We start from the raw sequence: 26,077 nt of genomic DNA, 5'->3' as shown, positions 1-26,077 counted from the left end.
GCTTCTCTCTGGTGCCATAGGAGAGTTTTCAATTAGAGGTGATTCAATATATTTTCCTTTTCAATAAGGAATAAAACACTTTAGCATGCATTTGTTTTAGTGGAGCCATATTGCAGTAAACAGTGAGGCTAGCTGAATGTGTTGCTAGTGAGAAATTCTCCTCTGGCAGATTGACAACATCACACACTCAAGCATAATTTGTAATGCGATGTAATTATGCTCTAGATACTGATTAGCAGACAGTGTTAACTCTATAATCCTGCTTTACATCATTTTACTGCCTGCCAACATGCATCCTTCAAATCCTGACCTCACAACTTACGGTCCAGTGAAATACTCTCCCAGAGAATGTCAACAATCATTAAACGCACACAGTTTAACTCAGCTGTGTGTATTGTGATTGTTGGCAACGTAATGCAAGAGTTTTCCCCCAGGCTTTTCATTCTGAAACAGCTGCCTGATTTAAGGGTCTTAATTGTTTTTATTTCTTTGTTGAAGTGTATTGATTTGTGTCCAAGGAGCCGGGATACATTGGAACAAAAATATGTCTCTGCAGAGAAATACAAACGTGTGTTGGGTAGTTGTTTTTCAATAGTTTCCATAGATTTACCATACGTCATTTTCACTGATACTGTATGTTGGTTATGTTGCTATATACAGATTCAATGGTTTTTTTTAGCTGAAAAGCTTGTGTTGCATTTGAGTGATTTAAATTGATAATAGACCATTGGGAGTTTCCTCACTTTATCCTGTGGCACTGCCATCATTTAACTTTGATTCTGATTTTATTTTATTTTTTCTTTGTTTTCACCTGTTTAGCATTTCAAGCCAAACAGGTGGCTTGAAATGCTTTTAAGTGGCTGTTTAGGTGTGTGTTAACATGTGTGTATCACTTTCGGTATGTGTGATTTTACTGCAGGTTCAGGAGAAGGTTAGCATCAAGCTATTCTTTATCTTCCAATGCTTAAAGGTTTTCTTTCTCAAACTCTGTGCCAATTTTAGAGGTTGTAACAGTGAATGTTATGGAAATCCCTGTGACCTCCATAGGTGATGTCACATTTCAATTCCCATTTTCACTATAGTAGTGGTTTGGAAATGGCTTCAAATCTCAGAGACTAAGTGCACAAATATCAAATATGATTTTCTAAGGTCAAGCCTGAATAAACTATTCTCCACCCATGTTGCTTCAAGGGTCACATGAGAGGTGTGGATTTTCTGAGGTACACCTCTGCATCACTCTAATGATATTCATGGTGTGTGTGTGTGTGTGTGTGTGTGTGTGTGTGTGTGTGTGTGTGTGTGTGTGTGTGTGTGTGTGTGTGTGTGTGTGTGTGTGTGTGTGTGTGTGATGTTGCTCTAGCCTGGTCCTTTAGAGAGTGTTTAACCTTTTCCCAGCGAGCAGGCTTTACCCAAAGGCTATGCAACATATCTCCCATCCAACTGATTGCAGGGCAGAGGCTTCTGCCAGACAGACAGGGGCTCCTCCTTGACCTTTGTGTTATTAAATATTTGTTGGGAAGATAAGCCCAGGCAGTCTCAAAAGAAACAGAGACACTCCATTGCTGAAATCAGACCCATTCTAAGAAAACAACGCCATTATTTAATTTCACAATTAATACTCTTTGTTTATGAAAAGTGTCTTCTGTTATGCTATATGCCCCAGAAGGAATTGCCTCTATGTCCATACATATATTCTTGTTTTGAACCAAAGTATCTGTTAATTTCAAGTTTTACAAAGTAGCTACTGTCTCACTAAACACAAATACAATAATGACTTCTGGTTAAATGGATGTAAATGTGTCAGTTATCAGCTCACATACAGTTTGATTTTAAACATTACAATACAGAATGTGTAAAGTTAAGTAAGAGTACAGCATCAGTAACAACATTTGTAGGCTGATTTAGGGGGGACTTTGGGTAGAGTTCAATAGTAGATAAGTTCAATAGTTTTCATCTCTACAGTCTTTTTCCTGGTATCTGAATGAATATAAATAACTTGTAGCTAAGAATTTTCTTTTTCTTTTTACCATTTTAACATGAACAGCCCATCATCACAAATCCTTCTTATTAGATATGGTGTTTTTATAAACTACAGGAGGGCATTTGTGTGAATGTGTGTTTGTGTATTTGTATGTGTGTGTGTGACTATGGCGAATCTTAACATGAATAGGTTATTGTAATATTTATGCAGCCCTGCTTTGGCTAGACTTGGCCATGGCTATTTACATGTAATTGAGGAAAACTCAAGGTCTGGCTGTTTTCCCTCCTTGAAGGGAAAAATAAATTAAAGCCAGAGAAGAAGAAGAAGAAGAAGAAGAAGGTGAGAGGTACGGATGAGAGAGAGGATGTGTAAGAGCCAGGTCGTGCACTGTCCATCTTGTGTGGGAAGCTGTGTATCTGTTCACACCCAACGCCACCGTCTTTTCATTAAACAGCAATATAAAAACAGCACAGGTCAGCCCTTCTCTGCCGCTGAGGCAGCTTTCAGCTTCACATCACAAGTGTACTATGGACTTGTCTCAAACCAATGCCCAGAGCAAGGCAGACATGCTTTTCCATCAATATGTATATTTTGGTCTTGACCCTACTCCACCTGGCTCCACAACACTCTTTTTTTCCTTCTCATTCAAGGACAGTTTTTTTTCTCTTCCCACCTGGTTCACCTGATGCCATGTTTTGCTAAGGGGTGCAGAGAGCTTACACAGCATTTTTCAAATGAAGAGGGATGATTTGCATTCTCTATTTCCCAGAGAGTCCACTTTTACCTGCATGTCCAGGTTCCTGTATGCTCACCTCAGTCTCTCTGCTGTTTCTGTCCTCGTTTTCAAAGTCTCCTCTCATCTCTTTATCCGTCTTAACTTAACTTTCTGCTTTCATCATTTCTTTCACATCTCCCATTAAAACACTTTTCTCGCTGAGCCAGAGAGATGGGATGTTACTGTTGATTCATAAAGCTCATCAATGCCACAAGGCATTATGGGTGGTGGCTATGAAGGCAGTTGTGCTTTTGGCCATCAAATATGGGTTTTTAAGATGGCACTGATTCCAGTTTTAAGTTAATCTATGTAATACCACATCAGAGTGTTTTTTTGTTATTTTGATGTCCAGGCAGGATGCATCATGGCTGTTCATATTCTAACTACTCATTCAAGAGTCCCCAAGTGGCTCCTTTGGCCCCTGACCATCCTGCAGATGGATAATTACCCTGTGAAGAACTTGCAGCTGTGCTTTTTCTTAGCAATATTATGTTACAGTCATGTTTGAAGCGCATATTTTCTCCAAAACTGGTGTGGGAATCTGAGCACTGTAGTCACAGTTGTGGGACAAATCTCACTTGTTCATCCCACTTAGTCATGCTTCATCAATTCATCAATAGTATTTCAAGATGATGAATGTTTTCACTTGTGCCGTTACCAATGGAAAGTCATTCAAACTTAACTGAATCCTCCCTGCAGTACATGTTTTGTTCTGCTATGGTTTACCATAATATTAAAGCTGCTGATCACTGTCATAGGATTTTTTATTAATTTAATTTCTTTTAACAGCCCGGGCACTTGCTTTTAGAATAGAATATTTTCAATAATATTGCAGAGAATACTGACTGAGTAACACACTTTTCTATCTTTCCCTTGCTACAGTTGGTGTTGGAGGCCCATAATGTCCCAGAACTTTCTGCGGGTGTCAACTGCACCTTTGAGGACCTGGCTGAGATGAATGGCTTGGTGGAGGGAAACCGGATCAAGTGCTACTCCCCCGCTGAGAAAGAGATGCCACGCATAATTGTTGACAAAGGTAAGGATGGAACTATGTAAACCTTTTTGCCCATAAAGCAACAAACTCAGGAGATCAGGAAATATATGATTCCATACTAACCAGTGGTGGTTGTCACACTTTTTGCATTCGATTTGATGATTGCATCATGAACACAGATACTATGTATATGACACCATCACCTCTAATAATGATGGAAGCCTACTGCTAACTTGTTAAAATGTGATTATTTGTATTATTAAGAAAGATATCTGTAAAAAGTGATTGACATTAGAGCACCTGTTGAATACAAGCAGACCTGTCTGTCAGGAAAGCTCGCATTGATCTGGATGTTTTCCTTTCAGTCGGAAGCATGCTAGTCCTACAGCTAAGACTGTTCTTTGAATTTTTGTTTTCCTGTTGCCATCAGTAACTCAGCGGGCCTTGGAGCTCTGCCCTAGGACATGTTTAGTAATTGAATGAACATTAGGTATTAGGCTGCTGTGGGATCTATTCTCTACCCTCACTCAAAGTGGATATGCTCCAGAGGGAGTGATGGGAGTTAACCCCTGTGTAAAAGGGAGAATATTCAGCTGCACAACTAAGTGTTTTTACTACAGTATTTTTGCTAATTTAGTGCCTTGAGATTTCACAGTCCCAGCAGACAATGTCACTGTTTCCATTCCTTTCAAGAGGCAAACAGCCAAAACATTTCTGACAATATTCATTCCACAAGCACAGAAAGGGAAAATATATATTTTTTTCTCTATTTCTAATTCCCTTGCGCTTCACCTCCCCTTTTTGTGGTCGGCTAAGCCTGGTCTAATTGAACAAAGCTCCCATCTGGGAAGTCCTTTCCCCAGGCAGGCAATCCTTCATCACCAACCCTCAATGTGTCCTCATGTTGAAATAATGAAGATGCCATTTCATTCCATACTTCCACAAAATGACAAATGAATAATGAATGAAAAAAGAAAATAGAGAGAACAGAAAAAGATGGTGATCCATCAATAATGATCAAAATTTACATACAAAGGAAACCTCACTGATGTTTTTTAGACGCCGCCACTGTTAATGTCAGTGCTCTAAAGAAAATGGTATTCTCACTTGTTTGTGGGTCAGTTGCATAAATAGTACATATCGGAGGCAAAAACACAAGATAAGTAAAGTCTAAAGAGAAAAGAAAATGCAGTAAATGAATGTGCTTGTGAGACCTTGTAGGCCTGAGCTTCATTGATTCAGAGCAACAACGTGAACAGAAGCTTACAATGCAAAGAACAAACACACCACACCACTGCAATAACGACATCCTCAGATATGTACACACACTGGTACATATGTAAGGCTGACAGGGAGCCTGAGGGTGCTTTGGGGAATTAAAAACATTTGTTTAATGTGTGCCACATCAACCACATGCTGCAGTCATGCAAACACAGATGTATGAATATGTGCTCTGAGACACACACAAATCAAGCATACGGCATTTATTTGCGTCTTTTGCGTCTCCCGCACGCGTAATCACACACGGTTATATACTCTCCCTGTTTCAGAAAGAGGAAAATATTCCACATTTTACCTATATTTGAACCTTTTTCATTTGCACTAGTACTCATTAGACTAAGCTGGGTTGAAAGAGAGAAGGGTAAGGATAGATGGATGGAGGGAGGAGAGAGGGAGGTAAAGATAGTGCTAGCAGGCTTCAAGGTAACATTTAGGTGGCCTAATTAGGACAGATCCGTTGTCAGCGGTGCTTTACCGTGATTGATGAATGATTCCTTCTTTGTTAGGGAGATGGAAAGAGACACGGGGGAGACGAGGGAGTCACAGTGTGGATGGCAGCAGAAGAGACCTGTGTGTAGAGATAGAGAGAGGATGAGAGAGAGAGAGGTACAGAGGTAGTGTAGCGACAGAGCAGTTAGATGTGTGTGGATGTGCTGTTGAATTAAACATGAACTTCTTCATTAGGGCCAGACAAAAGGACACACCAAATACACATGAGGTGCAAGCTCACATACACACACTTACGCACACGCTTTCTGTTTCATCTTCCTTCCCCCCTTTACCTTGTCAAAGACACTCTCAAAGACTTTTCCGGGGGAATATTTTCCATCCCAAGGGAAATGCTTGTGCACCAACTTTTACAGTCTTTTATAAGGCTGCAGGTACGGGAACTTAACCCAACAAAACCTTTCTACTCTCCCTTTGTACAAGGTAACAGCACTGCCTTTACCACGGCAACAGGCGGAACACCTGTGGCTCAAAGTATTACAGTCATCTCTTTTTCATGGGGAAATCTACTGTGACTAGATGCTAAAAATAGATATGCGAACAGGAAAATAAAAAGATTAGCAGGAAGGTTTTTTTGTGTCTACCTGATGCTGGTGTTGGTAAGGTAGCAGTGAAATGCAACTATTATCATTGTAAAACTGTATTGTTTCTCCTATTGCTTTCAAAAGTAAAAAAAATAAATAAAAAATAGGTGGATTTTATGACTTCTGAAACAAAAGCAATTCTTTCTTCTGTTATTCTTTTTCTCCTCTTTTTTTTATACCTGAATACAAAACACTCTGTCTACCTCTGAGGATCGAACTATTAATTCTAACTATAATATATTTTCTCTAGGTGACCATCAGATTGTGCAGCTCTATCTCAAATCCAAGGAGACAGGCCTGGCATTCGCAAATACCAGTTTTGTTTTCTACAACTGTAGCGTGCACAAGTCGTAAGTCTATGTTTACTTATAGCTCTCAAGAGTACTTCTCTCTAGCAGACAGCTTGTCATAATACTAATCCCTTCATATTGATTAAAAAAACTGGCATTGATTCTTAAACTGTTGGAAATTGTATTGTATACATAAATAAGGAGGCATATTGAGCTCCTGTTCTCTAGTGTATTTGCTGCTGTTCAATACTAATTCACAACACTGTCTTCCCTCTGCTCTGCTCTCCATTCAGATGTCTGTCATGTGTGAGCAGTCCTTACCAGTGCCACTGGTGCAAATACAGGCATGACTGTACGCACGACCCTCGCACATGTTCCTTCCAGGAGGGCCGAGTCAAGAAGCCTGAGGTGAGTCCTGAGCCAGAGGTGGCAATAAAAGTGTGTATTTTAATTACTTATTTTCTTATTTATACCGTAAACCAAATTATTCAGTCACCTAACCCCACCCCTCCTGGAGTTGTTGCTAGGTGAGTCAAACTGCTGTCAGGTGGCCGGAAATTTCTATCAGCACCTATGCCTGTAGGTTCAAAGACATTCAAACTGTAGCCCAGTAAGACAATGTCCAAGAATCCACGTAGTTTTTAATGCTGCTCAGCTCCAGCCAGGCTCGTTGGATTGCGCCAACTAAGTAATAAAACATGGTGAAATAAATTGAGACGAAAGGTTTGGCTACGTGACACTAATGGCTATACTCTCGGTTTCACATGTTAAAAGAATTATGTTAAAAGGACTGAGACACCTTTCAGCTGTAGTGCTTCCATCTGGCATGAGTCTCTTGGCATGTCTCGCTCTTGACTGCACATCAAAGGGCAGTGAAAACTAATAAAACTGAGCCATTTCCTCTTGCCCATCCCTATTCCCCGCGACAGCTTAGTCTGTGTGAATTATCAATAGTATTGGCAGCCAGTTCTATTCCCGTCGCAGCAGAGCCCACCGTAATTACGCCGCTCTGCTGCAGAGGACAAGCCACTCACTGGATGGGGTAAATTCAGCGAAATGCCCCTAAACCGCCCACTCACCGTCCTGTGAGAGAGGTTTCACTATAATTTAGAGTCACTGCCACAGTAGCGGCCTTCAGCGCAGAGCAAGCAGGTAAAAGGAGGTTTGGGTATGTGCCCATGTATGTGTGTAACCTCTGGTGTGAGTCTGTGGGTACTATATCTCTGTGTATGTATGTGTGTGTGTGTGTGTGTTTATCTGAATACAGTTTTTGCCTGCCTGTACTCTGTCAACTCACGGTAGATTTCAGGGAGAGGCTTTTTCAGGGAGGTAGTGGCCTGTTAATCCTAGCCTGAGGTGAGCTATGATGAAGATCACTAGTGCTCATGTCTGGGTTGGCAGACGCTGCACGACGGACAGGGACAAGCTTAGCCAGATTGCCTCCTTTGATGAGCAGTCTGCTCTCAATTGTGTTATTCCACCCATGTCCCCCCCAAGCCATTCAACCTGCGTAGACAATATTATTTTCTTTTTTCCCCCACAATTTCCATTATCCTTTTGAACCTTCTGCTTAGTCAGGCCCGAGCCTGAGTCTTTGCAGGTTTACTTTTCCAATTAACTCAGGGAACGGTGGTCAATATTGACTGAGGATAATAAAGTGTGAATCCTCTCCTATTGTCTTGCTGACGAAAGGAAAACCATAAATAAAGCAAAAAGGGGATTTGGTATTAGCACATTAATGACATCCCTCTTTTTGACGTGTTGTTTCAGAAGAAGCAGGTGTTTTGCAGGCTTAATGACTTTTAATGTGCTTTTAATTAACCCTTCAAATCCAAGGTCGTGCATTTGCTGCCAGATTTTTGGTTTGCCGTTTTCAGTTAATGATTTAGACACACATGCAAGCTTAAGAACATGCAGGCACATGCACGGCTATCCATAGAATCATTCCCACATTTCACGATAGGGAACAAGTTAACTTTGCTCTGTGGAATGAGATCGCCTCTTTCTGCTGCAGATGACTTTTTGTGTACTATTACAATTAAGGGATTTCAGGCAGTGATCTGAATAATCCCTTAACGCTATGCAAATGATGGAGGTCTGGCAAATCTCCCTACTGGTTGAGCTTGTTGTTAGTATGCATGGCAGGACAGAGTTAAAGCTATGCCTGGGCGTACTGTGGGTGCCTTTTTAATCATGCCAGCAATGATATGGGCACATGGATCAGACGTTTGCCCGTTGGCACATTAACCAAGGCCACGTCCCGGTTTCCCCTCACACACATCTCAAGGATTTAGCCGTTCTGATGAGACTCACTCACTGACAAAGGCCATGCATGCAGCTTCACTTGGTAACACTGAATAAATAGCCAAAAGTTATTCCTGACCAGTACTGTTGGGTTTATATAATGAATAAGCTGTGCTTGTTTACAAAATAGACAGTTCTTTTTAATTGCATATTTCTGACTGTTTCTAACTGCAATCCCCATCCCAAGTGCACATGTAGCCTCACCTTAAGCAAATTAAACTGAGGAAACTTCCTGTTTCCTTATCTTATGAAACCACAGGCTTTCTTCTTCTTCTGTCTACAACACAGCATGTTCATATTCCAAGCTGTTGCCAAGCTCTCCCTAAAATATATCAGTCGGTAAGGAGATAAATAACACGCCAAAAATATTATTACTACCCCTTAGCACATCCTTGTATTAGTTACTTCTAGTCCGTGCTGTGGGGATCAATGTCTTGGAGTTTATTTACCAACGTATTGATTAAGGGATCAAGATAATTTTATTAAAGAGAGTCATAGCTGTTACTTGACAATATTGGATTGGAATGGTAGGGAGAGGTGGTTGTGTTCGATTCAAAAACAAATCAATGTCATACACAAGCACTGACTGCTGAGGAGTCAGATGAGTAATTGCAGAGTGAAGACAAAAGGGATATGTCAAATGTGAGAATAAAGAAATGACTCAAAGTGGGAGGAAAATGATGACAAAAGATACTGAAATTGAAAGATTAAAGAGCTTCAAAAAAGCCATTGAACTGCTCCAGCATAGGGATCTAGAAAAAATGAGCAGTCAAATGATCATACAGGTTTTAAACAAACCTCCAGGTTGGGTCAATTTATTGGATGGAAAAACAAAAGCACATTGTAAAATGATTAGTTTTTAAAGCCTGACTAGTGTTGTCAACTCGTTACACTCAGATTCAAAGTTCTGGACCCAGGCAAGTTCTTACCGTGGTGGCATGTGAACACAGTGTAATCCCGTGTTATTGGGGATTATTACCGACATCTCTTCATTACCTTTAAATAAAGTGGTTTAAATAAAGGTAGTCTTGCTAAACTGTTTGTTTACAATCTGGTTTATCATCTAAAGACTTTGTTGCCAGGTCAGACTTAATTGTGACATTTGGTTCTAAGACCTCAGCAATTAGTTTAACAAGTAGAATGCTATCATTGCCAATAGTGATGATGCCCAAAACTATTAGGAAAGTTGTAGCAAATTGCAATGTCCCTTTAAGAGCAAGGGCAGAGAAGAGGGAGAGGCATTGGGGGGGGGGAGTTAAGGTGAGAACTGAACGGCAAGATAGAAACAAGCTGAGGATCAGCAGGGCAGGAGGGAAAATGAACAGAGAGCAGGAGAGTGTCTTTGCCCGAGGCTCTATAGGAGATGATAAAACAGAGGCCAGTTAAGAGGAGCTCTTGGTAACCACAAGGTGTGTGTGTGTGTGTGTGTGTGTGTGTGTGTGTGTGTGTGTGTGTGTGTGTGTGTGTGTGTGTGTGTGTGTGTGTGTGTGTACGTGTGGTGTATGAAAACTGAAGATCCTCTTCATCTTCACACCTTACTCTGCTATAATTATAGGCCTCTCTCTCCTTCGCTCTTACTCTCCCTCCTCCCTTGCTTCAAACTATGCCAAGGGCTTTTACATTCACTGTTCCCACTCCGCTGCCTACTCTCCGTCACTCTCCCTATCTCCACCTTTCACACCTCCCACCAGCCTCTAATTATCAGATCTAAGTAGGTCCCCAAGAAGAAAAGAAGTCAGGAAAGAGAGAAGGGGGAGGAGAGAGTGAATCGGTGAGAAGGAGTTGATGAGAGGAACGAGGACGGTCAGTGAGTTAGATAGATAGGCCGAACAACAGCGGCTGGGTTTAGAGAGCGTTAAATGAAGGAGGGATAAAGCATAAGCGTGACAGAGGAACAGAGAGGAAGTCAGAAAAAAACAATGAGTCAGTAATAGAGAGAGGAAGAATGAAGGATAATTACAGTATATAGATAATAAGAGAGGCGCTAACTTGATTTTCAGAAGTCAGCGCTTATTATGTGGTTATGATGAGTAATGCTATTGACGGGCACTTTCCTCTTTCTAGTGCTTTAGTTAAAGACCTTGATTACATGACTATTGGCTGTCACTGGAGTTCATATCTTCGCACAAAAACACACACATGTATAATCTAGTCTGTTTCACATTTAGACTGTACTTCATGGTCTCTCGTACTGATAGAACTGTTGCTCCTTCGTCTGCCAGGAAGAAAATATATACTAAAGAGTTGTCTCATCAAACTACAAAAACATTTTCTAACATACCTCTACAGGTAACTACCAATGCAGATAGTTTTGGTTAAATTTATCCAGGTTTTTAGGATTATTTTCCTCCTCTTATTGGTAGGAGACAAGCAGTCAGCAGTATGGGGCCTGATGGAGTTGTACATTTGAATGCAGCTATAGTATGTGCATATTTATGGGGCTGTGTACTATGTGGTTTGTGTGCCTGTATCTGTGATTTGCAGTTGCTCCCCTGTTATTTATTAATACTTGAGTCGTCGGGGGCTGAGAGGGTGGGGAGCGAAAATAAATGCACTGACATTAGCTCAAATTAAATGTTGACATGAATCTTAAAAGGCGACAGCTAGCATCACCGCCAACACCACCAGCATCAGTAGCCAACTAGGATATACACGTTTGTTTGTTCAAACCACTGAAAGCCCACTTGGCCTCAGGGACTACTGGCAACAATCACAGTGTGTTCTATTGGTGTGTCTGAGTGTGTATGTACACATACAAACAGGAAAAATCTGAGCTAAGTAGGAGAAAAAACACAGCGTTTCATCAGCGTACACACTTTGTTGTTAGTGGATTCCCTGCCACATTCTGAATTTTTCATTGTTATTGAGGCAATTAAGGCATCTGTTTTTTTGGTTTTATGTTTGGCTGCTTCTTATGTCACAAAAATTAAGATTTTTCTCCCTGCATATTCTCTAGTACAGGGAGAAGCCTGCTTCACAATTACAAAGCAAATTACTTTAATTAATGAGTTTAAATAAACCTGTCTGAGGGTGTGTGAAAGAGTGTGTTTATGTGTCACCATGTAAGATTATTTACCTGAGACTGCTGCACATGGATGAGTAGTTACAGCTGTAAAAACACCCTGATGTCAGTGGAAGGCGTGTTAATGAATTGGTGAAATACTATGTGTGTGTGTGTGTGTGTGTGTGTGTGTGTGTGTGTGTGTGTGTGTGTGTGTGTGTGTGTGTGTGTGTGTGTGTGTGTGTGTGTGTGTGTGTGTGTGTGTGTGTGTGTAGTCAGCAGCTGTTGGAATTTGCTTCTTGAAGTTTTCCATCTCCATGACATGTTGTCATAAAGGCAAATGATGCAGGGGATGCTGTCTTACTGTGGCGGTTCATCTTTTACTGTAATGGGATTCCAAGGCTGTAGTTTATTATTTGTATGTGTTTGCACGCATGTGTATGCGTGTGTGTCTACGTGTGTCTTCGTGTGTGTGTGTGTGTGTGTGTGTGTGTGTGTGTGTGTGTGTGTGTGTGTGTGTGTGTGTGTGTGTGTGTGTGTGTGTGTGTTACATACTCCCATGACAGTGTGTGTAAACCTTGATTCTGCTTGCATGTAGAGAGCATCAATAACCCTTGATGCTCTCTACATGCAAGCAGATTCAAGGTTTGTCTTTGCATGTGTGTGTGTGTGTGTGTGTGTGTGTGTGTGTGTGTGTGTGTGTGTGTGTGCGCGTTATCACCATATGCCACTATCAGTGTAGATCTGTGTCTTTAAGATTCAGCTTAAGTCATACTCCAGTGCTTTCCCATGCCTTCATTTCCACAAACCAGATCAAATTTATTGTCCCTATTGTTCATGTGTATTAACTGGAAGAGATGTGATTAAAAATGGATTGCGTCTGTCTTTGCTCTCCCACTCATTTTCATTCTCCAAATACAAGCCCTTCGTTCCTAGGAAAATGAGATTTTGGAAGAGCAAACACACATGCACCACCTCTCCCTTCTACCGCTGAACTCACTCACCCTGTTTGTCATTTATCTATAATGACTTTGTGAATAGTGTCACAAAGCGTTCCCCTCTCTCTCTCACCACTCAGCCATCCAGTCAGTCATTCAGCCTAACCCAATCAAGTGGCTTTTAATGAACTTCAAACAAGTGTTATCACCCAGTTCAACGTGTGCTATGCTTCACTCCCCCCCAGCTCCATCCGAGCGGGGGCTCACCTTATCTGCTCTCTTTCCTTTCACTCGCTTTCCTTCTGCCTCTTTGACTTCCTAACGCTGCTCCTGTCGCATATGCTTAATATACATTTTTTTGCCTCTTTCAGTCACTTTGTCTATTTTGCTCTCTCTCTCTCTCTCTCTCTCTCTTTCTCTCTCTCTCTCTGTCTATCCACCACTCCTCAGCGTTAACATGAAACAGTTTAGAGAAGTACTGTTCTCTATTTACTATCTTTACCCTCCTTTACAACGTTACAACGGCTTTTCCCTTGCTTCCTCTCCACTGACTGCCTTTCCTTTTCTCTTCTCCGTCCTTCTCTTTCCCTTCCCTGATCTCCCCCTGTTTCCTCTCCTCTTCATCTTCCAGGCAAGTCATAGGTTCTCTATATATAGCCATCTACTCACACCTGAATTGATTGGCTCTTAATTTTAGACCTCCAATTTCTAAGTGACTCATCTCCTCCTCTCTCTGTCATTCATTATTTCCAAATTACTGCACAGGCAGAAATCAACCTGAAATTGATCCTCCAGTGACATCTTTTCTTCATGAACAAAACCATGAACACCACAACCAAACATGTAATTGAAAATTGAGAGTTTATCTCAGTGTCTGTATCACCAATGCTCCCACCCTCTGGATAATGACGGTGGAGTACCTGTTGAGCTCAGCTGGCCCTTAACTAACAGTAATTGTGAGCAGGTCCGAGGACTGTCTAACCAAGAGTCTCATCTCAACTCAACCCAACAGGAACTAACATAAATAAAAAGCACAAAAAAAAGCACAAAGCAGTGCATACTGAAGTGGCCATTTCATTCAATTAAAATGAACGTTGCTGAAGTACTTGGTGGTCTGCTACATGATGTTGATTGCATGTCAGATATGTTGTAGGGATATTCCTGGTGCAATTAGCAACCATCCTCAGCGCCTCCGAATAGATTGAAAATTTTCATCATATCAAAGTAATGTCAAAAGTATATGGCTACAAATGTAAAAACAAGAGTTGAACAACCAATATTAATCTTTATTGTATTATCTCTCACAATATAATAAAGCAGTGCTCAAACTAAAAACAAAAATTTATAGTTTTTAGTTTTTAGTTTAGCATTCCAGTTTGTTATGAATTATCTATTTGGTTCTTTACATATGAAGTATGGCATATGAAAGGCCAGATTTACATTTGTGACAGGAAGTCAAATTTAGATTGTGGCCTTGCTAACATTTGTCCATTCTTCAATTCCAATACCTTAAAGAGGTGGTGTTCTTCAACATATGACTGACAAACTGCACTTCTTATATCAATCAGATGCTAAATGACATTGCAGGATCTCGTCACGTAACAATCTAATTGCAACTATCCATTTAACCTGATAGGAAGACCCATAGTAACACACTTTCCCTCCCTGTCTTTTTGTCTCTCTTACAGGGGTGTCCCCAGTTGCTGCCTGCAGACAGGATCCTGGTGCCAGTCAACGTGGTGAAGCCCATAACGCTGCGGGCGAAGAACCTCCCCCAGCCCCAGTCCGGACAGAGGGGGTATGAGTGTTTGCTGACCATCCAGGGAAACGAGCACAGAGTCCCTGCCCTGCGTTTCAACAGCTCCTCAGTGCAGTGTCAAAACACATCGGTGAGAATGAGTGTGTGCATCTGTGTGTGTTTTTACTTGCAGCTTCTCTGGGATGTTATTACTGACCACCGCACACTAACACAATCTCTATAAAAACGCCCCATTTCTATAAAGTTTTCCCGTAAAAGTGCCCATAATATCTTTTTCGATCTCCAGCGTACACATATAGCCACATGCACTCGCACGTTTTTCCTCTTGTAGCTAAACTGCGGGTAGATGAGACAAGAACCTGACTTTGTCTCTCCTGTGCAGCGTTCCCTGCGATCATGCTCCATTCACTGACTGAATAATGCATTGACAGCAATGAAAGGCTAGCATAGAAAGGGCTTTATGCTGGTTCTGATGCTAATCGTCTGTTGATACAATAACATCTCATCTTCCTGTCTATCTTCATCACTGGGTACGGTGGGTGTGTGTCAGTGTGTAGTGATGTCTGTGGGATTTGTGTGTTTAATCACAGTACAATCCAAATATTTTACTTTGATTGAGCAGTGAAGGAAGGAAACTGTAATTTAGTAGAAAATTATGATTCTAGCACCAACCCTTCATGCTGCGGAGTGTTACAGAATCAAATGAAAAATAATCACGTCGTTGAAAGCTCTCTGCTGTGTGTATTGTGTTTGTGAAGTCAGTGTGTCTACGGCCACCTGTTGATGATGCATTTTACATTCAAAGGAGGATTGTTACACCAGAGCCTTTTGGACTTGGAGATGATAGACAGTTTAAAGCAGCTCAACAGCGTCTCTCTCTCTCTCTCTCTCTCTCTCTCATATTCTCTTCCCCGTCTCTTCTTCTTTCCCTCTCTGGTTTCCATGGTGATAGTATTTCTATGATGGGATGGAGATGAGCAGTCTACCCGTGGAGCTGACCGTCATCTGGAACGGAGATTTCAGCATTGACAACCCCGCCCACAACAAAGGTGAGCATGCACAGAGGCACGAGTATGCACACACTGATGTGCATGCAAACACACACACACACACACACACACACACACACACACACACACACACACACACACACACACACACACACACACACACACACACACACACATTCTCACTTGTTAATCCATTTTAGCTTTTTCACAGTTCTTGCGCACACATACAGTTGACATAGTCTCTTATAAACTGTCATTTAAACACACACACACACACACACATAGAACAAACACACAGCAAAACTGCTGCTTCCCCATTGTTGCCCTTGGAGCCGGTCTCCTTGGCAACAGGCGGGCGGTGTGCTGAGGTGCAGCATCCATCCCCTGATGTTGCCATGTAGAGTGGTTAACTTTAACACATCCTCTCTAACACTTTCCTTCTGTAGGTCTGTTTCCACTCCCGTCTCTCTCCATTGGTCTGTCTGTCTGTCTGTCTGTCTGTCTGTCTGTCTGTCTGTCTGTCTGTCTGTCTGTCTGTCTGTCTGTCTGTCTGTCTGTCTGTCTGTCTGTCTGTCTGTCTGTCTGTCTGTCTGTCTGTCTGTCTGTCTGTCTGTCTGTCCGTCTGTCTGTCCTGCACTTCACTGTCAGACTGTTTGTCCCAAATATGTGGATTCCATTTTCTTGCCTTCCTCACAAACATTATTACATTTCAGCTGTTTCTGTTATTTGTTCTGTCAAAACCTCTCTGGGAGTTGGACAATATTCTCCATCCATAATTTTTCTCATCTCAGTAATTTAATGTGCTTAGCTGGCATACGTTTCAGAAGAGCCGTTAAGGAAATAGAACATATAGATACAGCTGAACAAAAAATGGAAATAAATAACCAATAGCAACAAACATTAAAGCTAAAATGATGAATATAAGTAAGCAAAGCTAAATTAATATTTCAGGCCAGATTTACAGCGAGAAAATAGGTTACATATGATATATATTGCTGCCTGTAATTTCTTTCTGTCCAACTCTCTATCTTCTCACAGTATGTGGAATGACAGCTCAGTGCTGAGTTTTTAAGCTCTCAGCATTCTGCTGCTTAGCTTGATTCAGTTTGGCCACTGGCGATCCACCACACTGAGTGATCCCTGCTGGGGCAGGAAAACAGCAGCATGCTGGGGGTTGAAGTTCTCTGACAGGAAAACAACTCATTTTAACCTAAGGCAGTAGAGTCGGGAATAAGAAAACATATTGTTAAAATATGGATGATTTTCCAACATGACACTGTGCTGTGAGGCAAAGTTTGTACAGTATTTGTCTGTTTCATGATTGTGTGTATGTGTGTCTGAGTCAAATACGGTGTACAAAACATATCCTTGAGCATAAGTGTAAAATCAAAGAAGCAACAAAAGTTAGAAAGAGGGAGATGCTTGAACTAGAGAATCACTCTCTACCACTCTCCCACCTCTGTATGCCTGTGGAGAAAGCTGCTCCTAGGTCAACATTCGATGGACGGATCACACATGCATCTAATGGCAATTAAAAAGAAAATGGCTGGCCCGTTGCCATGGAGATAATATGTTAAATGTGTGGTGAATGAGCAGAGGCGAGAGGCAGCAGTGTAGGGAACTCAGAGACAGAGAGAGGGAGTATATAATGATGATGATAAATGGAGAAAGAATGAGACAAAGATATCAACGGATGTCACTCGCAAAATGTTCAGTCGGTTGTTTGCATATTCAAACAGCCGCGGACAGACGTTGAGAGATTTGGGTAAACAACCCACATTTGAGTGAGTTATGTATTTTGAAGTGTCCATAATTTTAGAGGCTTTCGTGGAAATATTTTGCATGTATTTGCTGCTCTGTAATCATTCTTTACAAAGGTTGTTCACATGAGTTCTCCACTCGTTCTCCCCCCAACCCCCATTTGCTTCCCCTCCTTCTCTCTGTCTCTTTCCTTCCTCTCTCGCTTAGTCCATCTGTACAAGTGCGACGCCCAGCGTGGAAGCTGTGGTTTGTGTCTGAAGGCGGACCCACTTTTTGGATGCGTTTGGTGCAAAGGAGAGAACCGCTGCACCCTCAAACAACACTGCCCCCACCCCGAGAACCAGTGGCTGGAGCACAACGGCATCAACAGCAAGTGCACCCACCCGAGGATCACACAGGTGGGAAACACACACTAGGACACAGATGCATCAGTGTCAACATACGTCCACGCATTCAGTACATACTTTACACATAAGCACCTACACAGGCCAAGCAATGCCGACATTAATGCTTGCATTGCTTGGCCTTGGCCCTTTATGGTCCAACTGACGTGTGTTTAACAACTCACACCGTAATAACTAACAGCAATCGCCATTTTTCTTTTGTACAAGTCAAATGAGCAAGGAACACAGTACAGTGTCCGTTCTTGTTGTATTCTATTTCTGTGATTTCAACATGTAGTAGAAGTAAAAAAGTCTTATTTCCAATGTGTACATACAACACTAGGACAGTCCATGTAAGATCTTGAAAGAGACGAATCATCCTCATTCTTGCTAGTTATCAATCAACTCTGAACAGATGGTCACGGAAACCTCCACTTAACCCAGTGCGCTCCTGATAAACACAGACACCGTGTGAGGCAAATGGACTTGACCTGTTCAAGACGTATAAGAGGGGCAATGGCAGAAGGGTGAAGGGTCAGCTGAGATGAAGGATAAGAGTATGCAAAGGAAAGATGGATGGAAAGATGCCCAGATGAAGGCAGAGGAGGATGGATTGGGTTTACATGAGAGAGAGGTGGTGACGGATGGGTAGGCTGAGCCAGAATAGAGTCATGTGAATCATGCCAAAGGGGTGGAAGAATACCCCTACTCCCTCCCCATATCCCCGTGATGGATATAAAGGTCCCCTCTGTATCATTTTCCTTCGGACGACCGTAAAGAGCAGATGGTGACTGACTGGAGATGAAGGGAAGAAACAAAGCGTGAATAAAAAAAGACAGAGAGGGGAATCCCTTTTGGTGTCCAGGGGACTGATGGGTTTGGACAGAGAGAGAGAGGGGCGAGGGATAGAGGACTGGAAGGTTAATCCCTTCTCAGCGGTCCGCTCTCCTCTCTCTACATCATCCCACGTAGACCAGCAAACAGATAACTGGCCGACCTTGGTGGAGATTTACTGAAAAGCAGCACCGTAGACCCCATTGTTTCTCGTTATCTTGAATCTCCACAGATCATGTTATCCTGATGGGTTTCAGCAGGGTATTCATTTTTTTTCTAAATCAAGCAGGATAGTCAGACAGTGAAGAAAAAAGTCTGAAATCTTTGGACACTGAGGACATAGACATCTAACTACCTTCTCATCAAACCATTGAATCAAATCAACTCTTGAGGGAGATGATGAGAAGATGGTAATAAATATGTTGTCCCTTGTTGGGCTTATTAAAGGTGTCTTGATTAGTAAAAGTCTCCCTCCTATCCACTGTTTGTTTTCACCCCGAGCACTGGATTCCTTCCTAGAGATTGGCCCTGTATTTCTCCTTACATCCTTCAGGCTGCAGCCGGGACATATTGCAGCCTTCTCACGTCCCCCATAAAAGCTGTCAGTGGGTGAGGAGTGAGGACTTTTCCAAGACGACCAGGGCTCTAATGCATTCTAATGCGCTTCATTATAATGACATCTCCCATCAACAATATGAGAGGGAGAGACTCGCATAGAGAAGATGGAAAGAGAAAGGAAGAGAGCAGAGAGAAGTGATTAAGTGTTTGCCTCTGCCCAACCGTCAATTATCTTGTCAAAGTCACAAATCTAATCAACGCCTCATTGCGTCTCTCCCTCTCTCTTTCGTTCTTTTGCTTCTTCCTTCTCCTTCACTATTCCTCTTTAACTCTTTGTCCCTCTCCATCCTCCATATTTGCTAATAAATGGAGAGCCACGATGCATTGTTAGCAATCTTTTTAATTGCACGTATTGTAGCCCTGTTCCCTGTAGGCTCCTTTTTTTTATTTATTAAGATATCAGTAGGGAGCCTTATTAATCAGAGACACTGAAGCATACTATAACGATATCTCCCACATGGCAGCCACAGGACTTGCGTTGTGCATGACCTGGCTTGAGCTCGCCTCTGTCATTCGATTGGGTAGTTCCTTTCAAACCCAGCTAGTTGAGTTTGTAACAGAAAATAATGAAATTAAAATAGTTTGATGCTCATGTGGTTGTAACATAAGGATTATTGTACCACAACAAGCAAGAGCTCCCAGCCATAAGATAAAGCCACTCATAAAACACTCTCTCAGCACTCCACCTCCGGGGGTCACGCTGCAAACCAAGCAGAGAAACAATCTCAGCCCCAGTGAAAATCCTTTGGATCGCTCTTTTTCAGGGGGTGGTGACACAGCGCCATTAAAGCTGGGCCCACTTTCTGCAGCATGAAGGATTTCTTTTTGACAGAGACGGATAGAAACAGACTATTCTGTGTCCGTCTCTAACATTCATCCATCTGGGCCGGACCGATACACACTCACTGGCCAAAAAAGTAATTGTGTGAGTAAAGCGTTGATGGATGTTAGAACCGCCTCATCAACAATGAAAGATGTTGCTGATAAATCAAAGGACACTGTGATTACTGCAAAGATGTCACCCAAAGCCAAGTTTTAAGTTAATCTTATATAATATATTATCATGGTTTTCAGTGAGTACAGGATTGAGAAATGACAATCCCTTGACCCTGAGTCTCGACCCCTTAGCTGTCACTGGAGCTGTGATTCTGTCGTTTATTGTCTCTTTTCTGCAGCCGCCTCTCCCATCCCTTCACCCTTCAGCAAAGTCTTCTTTCTTCTAGGAGTTACATAACATGTGAACAGAAAACACTTAGAATTATTACCCAAATAAATAATTTGATAACATTAAATTTGAAAGCATTGCTAACATTCTTCACCTGTTTCTCCCTATATGGCTTTTACAAAGAGCCTTTGTCCATACAGTGGTTTCACACTAACCAAAAAACTAAGAAGTAGGAACACTGCATTTTTACTGGCGAACCACTAATATTCTTTATCTCACACCATTTGGGAAGTTAGCATTGCCACTCCAATATCCTTAAAAGGGTTCATTTTCAGACGCTAGTTAAAATTCATAATCATTCATATTAACATTAACATTCATAATTTCTTCATCACTATTCAAAGAAGCTCTTTATAGAATGAATATAATGTGCACTGCAATGGATCTCCTGATTGTTTGACACACTCATTTCAGATAAGTTTTAAAAAAGTTGTAATTTAAAATAGTGGTCTATAAAGCTGTGTACAGTATGGACAAGGGGTTGGGAGACATATTGCAGTAAATGTAGATATCAAATAGAGACGGAATCATTTTAATACATTTAAATAGCTTTTTTTATGTTTGCCAATTCAATTTGAGTTCAGGAAGTGGATGGCACAAAGCAGTTAATCTAAAAGCAGTTATGTCCATTTTTTTTTAAATGTTATTGTACATTTTGACAATATCCATTACATTTTAGTTTCTGATTATAGAAAAGAAACTCTTTAGAAAGATTTTACATAATAAACATCAAGACACGAGACAAAGAGATTGAAACAAATGAAGTGGTCGTTTATATAATACCTTTACTTTTATTACATTTACTCATCTACCATTTTAACATCTAAAGTTTGAGTGGCTTATTTTGTCAGCAGAATACCTTGTGCAACAAACCAATGGTCCTTTTTTTTTAGGAAAACTAACAAAGAAATATCCAAAATCATGAATCCAGATTTGACTTTCAACAGATCACACCTCTGAGGGGTCCCAGGGAGGGCGGCACACTCGTGACTATTCGTGGTGAGAACTTGGGACTGGATTTCAGAGAGATTCAGGACAACGTGAAGGTGGCCGAAGTGGATTGCACCCCCATCCGTGAGGGCTACATACCTGCTGAACAGTAAGTCCCATTTTATATTAATTACTGAGCATAGAATAATTACAGCACAATGTAGTAAATCCTCACCTAGTCTCAATTTACATTACGCAGCAAGTCCTATTTAAGGCAGCAGCCAGTTGCAAACAGCAATTATAGCAAATATACTCATAATTACAGGTTGTTATGAGCTTTGTTGTACAGTAATTCACTCTTTTTTACAATTTAAATGTACATAATATCATTCCAGCTGCACTGAAACCACAGGGAGAAGTCAAACAGTATATTTTAGAACAGCTGGGAAGCTATATCTTGAATTCAGCCCAATGTTTGTGTTCTCCTTTCACTTGCACTATTCCCATTGAAACCACTTGACTACAGCAGAGCACTTCATGCCCTACAAGGAAAAAAATACACTTGAGTCACACACAGATACAGCGACACTATGTTACGTTCTGTTACCCACAGGACTGAGCCATAATCAGTCAGCCTGACCAACTGATCAGTCAGAGTACTCACTTCAGGGTGTTTGTGGGTATGTGTGTCTGTGTGTGTGTGTGTAGGGCAGCAAGAACGAGTGAGTGTGAGTAAAAGAGAGAGAGAGAAATAAAGACTTTGACATGCTGGTAAACTAATGCCAAATACACTTAATCCCTAGACCATAAGAAATTAGAGTTTAATGTAACTTCAAGTCACCACATGGAGTACAAGACACCTATGTTAATGTTTATTTATTAATACTGCTGTGGACCATATTTAATATTAGCACATACACACATTAGCATGCATAATTTCCCATAATAACTTTAGAAAGTTCAGGAGGTTACATTTTAGTTGACATTTGAGTTTAATCCAGAGCTTTGGTTCCTTACAGGTGCCATCTGTCAAATTATTTTAAACTAGTTTAAAGTTGGCTTATCACCAGCGCCAGGGCTTCTCCTGCTAAGAAAGTAAGTTGTGTGCCAGCACTTTCTAAGCAAATGCTGACCCAGCAAAAGAGGTAGCTGTATTTGAGGTCATATGTAAAAAGGGATAGAGACTTTTTCCTTTTTCTCCCACAAATTGGCAGTGTGCGGAAGGGGAAGTTGCTGCCAAATAATACATTCAATTATTTTGGTTTTAACAGGTTTAAGTCCATTCTTTTTCCATATTCTGCTCAACATTTGCTGGCAAAGCAAAACTTCTGCATTTTTTTAGTATAGGCTTTTTTTTGTGTGTGTGGCATACACATTTGGGTGTGTCTGTTCATGCATTTCCATACGTTGTTGTTTCTTACATATTCCACAACTCTGCTACTGTGTGTTTCCAGGATTGTGTGTGAGATGGGTAAAGCAGAGAAGAGCCAGTATACTGGGAATGTGCAGGTCTGTGTCGGGGTCGGAGAGTGCAGACCAGAATTCATGGCAAAGTCCTCCAAGTACTACTATTTTGTGGTGAGTCTACGCTTTCAATATTTGATCGTTTTGTATTAGGATTTGATCGATTTGATGCTTAAAAAACCTCTAGATAATTGATTCATTGTATACAGTATTTTTCTTCTATGAGCAAGAAGGCACACACGCCGCATAAATCACACTCTGCCTGTTATCACCTTGCTGGTCGTTGATCTTCGTTTTCACCTGCTGTGTTAATGCTGTACCTACATGTTTTGGCTACGATCCAACATGGTGTGGTTTTGACAGAGCTTCTCCCTCTCAGTATTCCTCATGTGTGTATGAGCAGTGAGACATAACTGGCAGTCAGTCGCTAATGAGCGCAGAATAAGAAAATGTTTAAAAATACACTCCTTTGACATGAACACATAAAAAACACACGCGTAACATACTTTCTGTGTTCTTTCAAAACCCCACACTGCACGCAATTTATCAGCATCAGTCGCACACGCACTGAAATAAATTTGCAGTTGTTGCCATTATGTACTCGTTTTATGGAGTTTTATCAGTTTTACTGCCATCCATTAATGGGCGTTGGCTGAGTTTTATTTCTCAACGGCGTCTCTGTACAGGATTATATGATGTTAGGTCTAGATGTCACACGACGCAGCAGGCTGGAGATGAGATTATAAGAAGGCCAAATGAACTGAAGGAGGATTTACTCTATGCCCAGCTTCTAGTGGAATGAATCAGTTGCTGCTGTGTCAAAGCTTCCCACCACAGTATAGTGTATGTAAGTGGGATTAGTGAGTGCAGGTATATATTAGCTGAGAATGCTCAGTAGATTTCTCTCTGTAGCCTGCAGCTCATTAAAACAAACAGGTTGACTAATCATAAAATTCAATCGTTTGTGTCTCAACCTCTAATTTTAGAAATGCTTTGCCTATTAGTCAAGTAGAACGGGTGTTTATTTATAAGAAAGAGTTATGACTGGGCTTATAATTAAGACAATGCATTGTTTATACTTTTCATGAAATTACATAGGACTTTTTATCGTGACATGAGCTTAACATTTAACGTTAACGTTTTATTCTTCGCATGTTTATCGGTTATATTCACATAAATTAAAACAAATTAAGAACACAAACACAACCTTTCGCGTATAAAAACCATTACAAACTCCCTCATATTTTCCGCCTCTCTTATTTATTACCTGCTCACTAAGGATTCCTACAATTTTGCCCCATACATTAAATATTGCATCACTCTGGTTTTCCTTCACTCTACCTCTTTACCCTGTATTTATTCATTTCTGAGCGCAAGAATTTCACTGTTAAGCATCATTTATTCACCTTGATTTCACCCATTGATTGTCTTGTGACCTTACCCCTTGCCCCGTCTCCAGATCCCAAGGATTATCAACCTCAAGCCCAGTCGAGGGCCAGTCTCTGGGGGAACCATTGTCAACATCACCGGCAGCCACCTTGATGCTGGGAGCAACGTGTCAATCATGTTTAAAGACCAGCCATGCACTTATCAGAGGTTAGTGTGGAGCAAACCAGAGCTGATCCTGCCAATCACACTTAAACAGTCAATTAAAAGCTCAGTCAAAGCCTGTGTTAGTCAAACTGCAGAGATTAAACCCATCTGACAGTCTTCCATCTAATATTTAGATATGGTGGATCTGTTGCTTAGTAGATTTTTTTTCAATGGGAATGTGATTTGAGAAAAGACGTATTGTAATCCAACACTTAATCAATGCACAATTCCATGCTCAGTCAATAAACTATCCATGTCCACTTAAGCAACCATTCAGCCATCTTTAATATTAAATTGATATTGGTTTTTGGAATGATTTAGTGGTCTGCACCGGCAGTGATAAACAACTAGAGAGATGGCTCCTGAGTTTTCTACACAGTGTAATATATTGTCGGATAAAATTCTATTGGTAGTCTATAACTGACTAATAACCAGTTTTCATCATCCTGTCATCACTGTAGGAGGGGTGGCCAGTGGCTCACGTGTCGTACCCATGCTTCCCTGAATGGCTATGGAAACGTGTCCGTGTCTGTGAGCATAGACAAGGCTCATCTGCAGAAGGACCTGCGGTTTGAGTATGTGGAAGATCCCACCATCACCAAGATAGAGCCTGAGTGGAGCATCTACAGGTATGGTACAGGGGCATGTTTCAGTCACTGAACTTTTTTGACAAATGCTTGCATGTTACTCACTGCTAATTGATATTTATGGATGCTATGGATCCTGTAGATGGAATTATTCCAGCAAAGCAGGCGCCTCTGATAAATGAAGACAAAAGTGAACAACAGCAAATTATCCGGTTATAAGAAAATTATAACTGGATAAAAATAAACATAATTTTGCAACCGCAAGCTAATGTATCTGCATCAATTTATTTCCCAGTGAGTAATATATATATAAATTTCAAAACAATCTGAGCTGTCCTTTGAACCTTCTTGTCAATCTTCTCTCTCTCCCACAGTGGACACACACCAGTGACAGTGACAGGAACAAACCTGGACATCATTCAGACCCCACTCATCAGAGCCAAATACAACAGCCATGAAACACTTAATGTAAGTGATTGCAAACACAAACAATGTGGATGATTACAGATGATTACCTTGTGCTTCATTTTTGTAAAAAAAAAGAAAAAAAGAATCAAAGGTCATTTACCTGAAGGAGTTAACAGTCAGTGAAATATCTTTACCGCGGCCAAACTGAGAGTCAGACATTCTCTTTTTTCCAGAGCATGATTAAATGCTTCAGTGCCACATTGAGGTAAATGGGTCAAAGAAAAACACTGAGAGGACATAGTGAAAATCAACAGGTTCGAACTATGGAATTAATAGAGAATGATGTAACTCCTCTCCACACCTTTGTAACAATAGGGACGTTTTGACACCGAATTAAAAACCACAGAGATCGGCCCTTATCAAATTCTTCTACCCTCTATTCACCCTTTTACCCAGGGGAGGATAGATAAAGCCATACAAGGGTCTCTGTGATCTGATTGAAAGAAGAGGGAGTAACAAAAGGCGGTAATGCTATCTTCATGGTCTCTTTGAGCATGAGCTTGCACCGCGTTTAACATCTGTGCTCACATATGTCTGCACTGGGCATGGTGTCTCTAAGCTACTGTGCAGGCAGCTTGCACTTTAAAACAACATGAATAAGATGTGCCGAAATGTGTAGCCCACTCTCACTTGCTTACACAGCTTAGTTTTGCACTGAATGTGAGGAAAAACAAAAAATCAACATTCAAGTAACATTTGTGCACAGAGGAGCCTTTTTTTTACCTTGCTGCAGCAGTGCAGGATACATGTTAGAAATGCCCCGAAGGCCTTCCAGGATTAGTCAAGTTTG

At 41.1% G+C, this 26,077-nt stretch overlaps 1 protein-coding gene across 1 annotated transcript in view; it reads left to right on the top strand.

The window, feature by feature from the left end:
* Window positions 1-26,077, top strand: part of plxna4 (plexin A4) — a 194,632-nt gene that overhangs the window by 133,881 nt on the left and 34,674 nt on the right. The window contains exons 6-16 of the mRNA XM_054624328.1: window positions 3,639-3,792; window positions 6,373-6,472; window positions 6,706-6,820; window positions 14,344-14,544; window positions 15,367-15,463; window positions 17,393-17,583; window positions 21,193-21,344; window positions 22,630-22,753; window positions 24,099-24,235; window positions 24,694-24,861; window positions 25,194-25,287. Coding sequence (XP_054480303.1) covers window positions 3,639-3,792; window positions 6,373-6,472; window positions 6,706-6,820; window positions 14,344-14,544; window positions 15,367-15,463; window positions 17,393-17,583; window positions 21,193-21,344; window positions 22,630-22,753; window positions 24,099-24,235; window positions 24,694-24,861; window positions 25,194-25,287 — 1,533 coding nt within the window. The remainder of the gene's footprint in view (window positions 1-3,638; window positions 3,793-6,372; window positions 6,473-6,705; window positions 6,821-14,343; window positions 14,545-15,366; window positions 15,464-17,392; window positions 17,584-21,192; window positions 21,345-22,629; window positions 22,754-24,098; window positions 24,236-24,693; window positions 24,862-25,193; window positions 25,288-26,077) is intronic.

This window comes from Anoplopoma fimbria, chromosome 23 (assembly GCF_027596085.1).
Source record: "Anoplopoma fimbria isolate UVic2021 breed Golden Eagle Sablefish chromosome 23, Afim_UVic_2022, whole genome shotgun sequence".
NCBI lineage: Eukaryota > Metazoa > Chordata > Actinopteri > Perciformes > Anoplopomatidae > Anoplopoma > Anoplopoma fimbria.
Note: the sequence above shows the minus strand (reverse complement) of the source record. Positions and strands in the feature narration are given on the sequence as shown.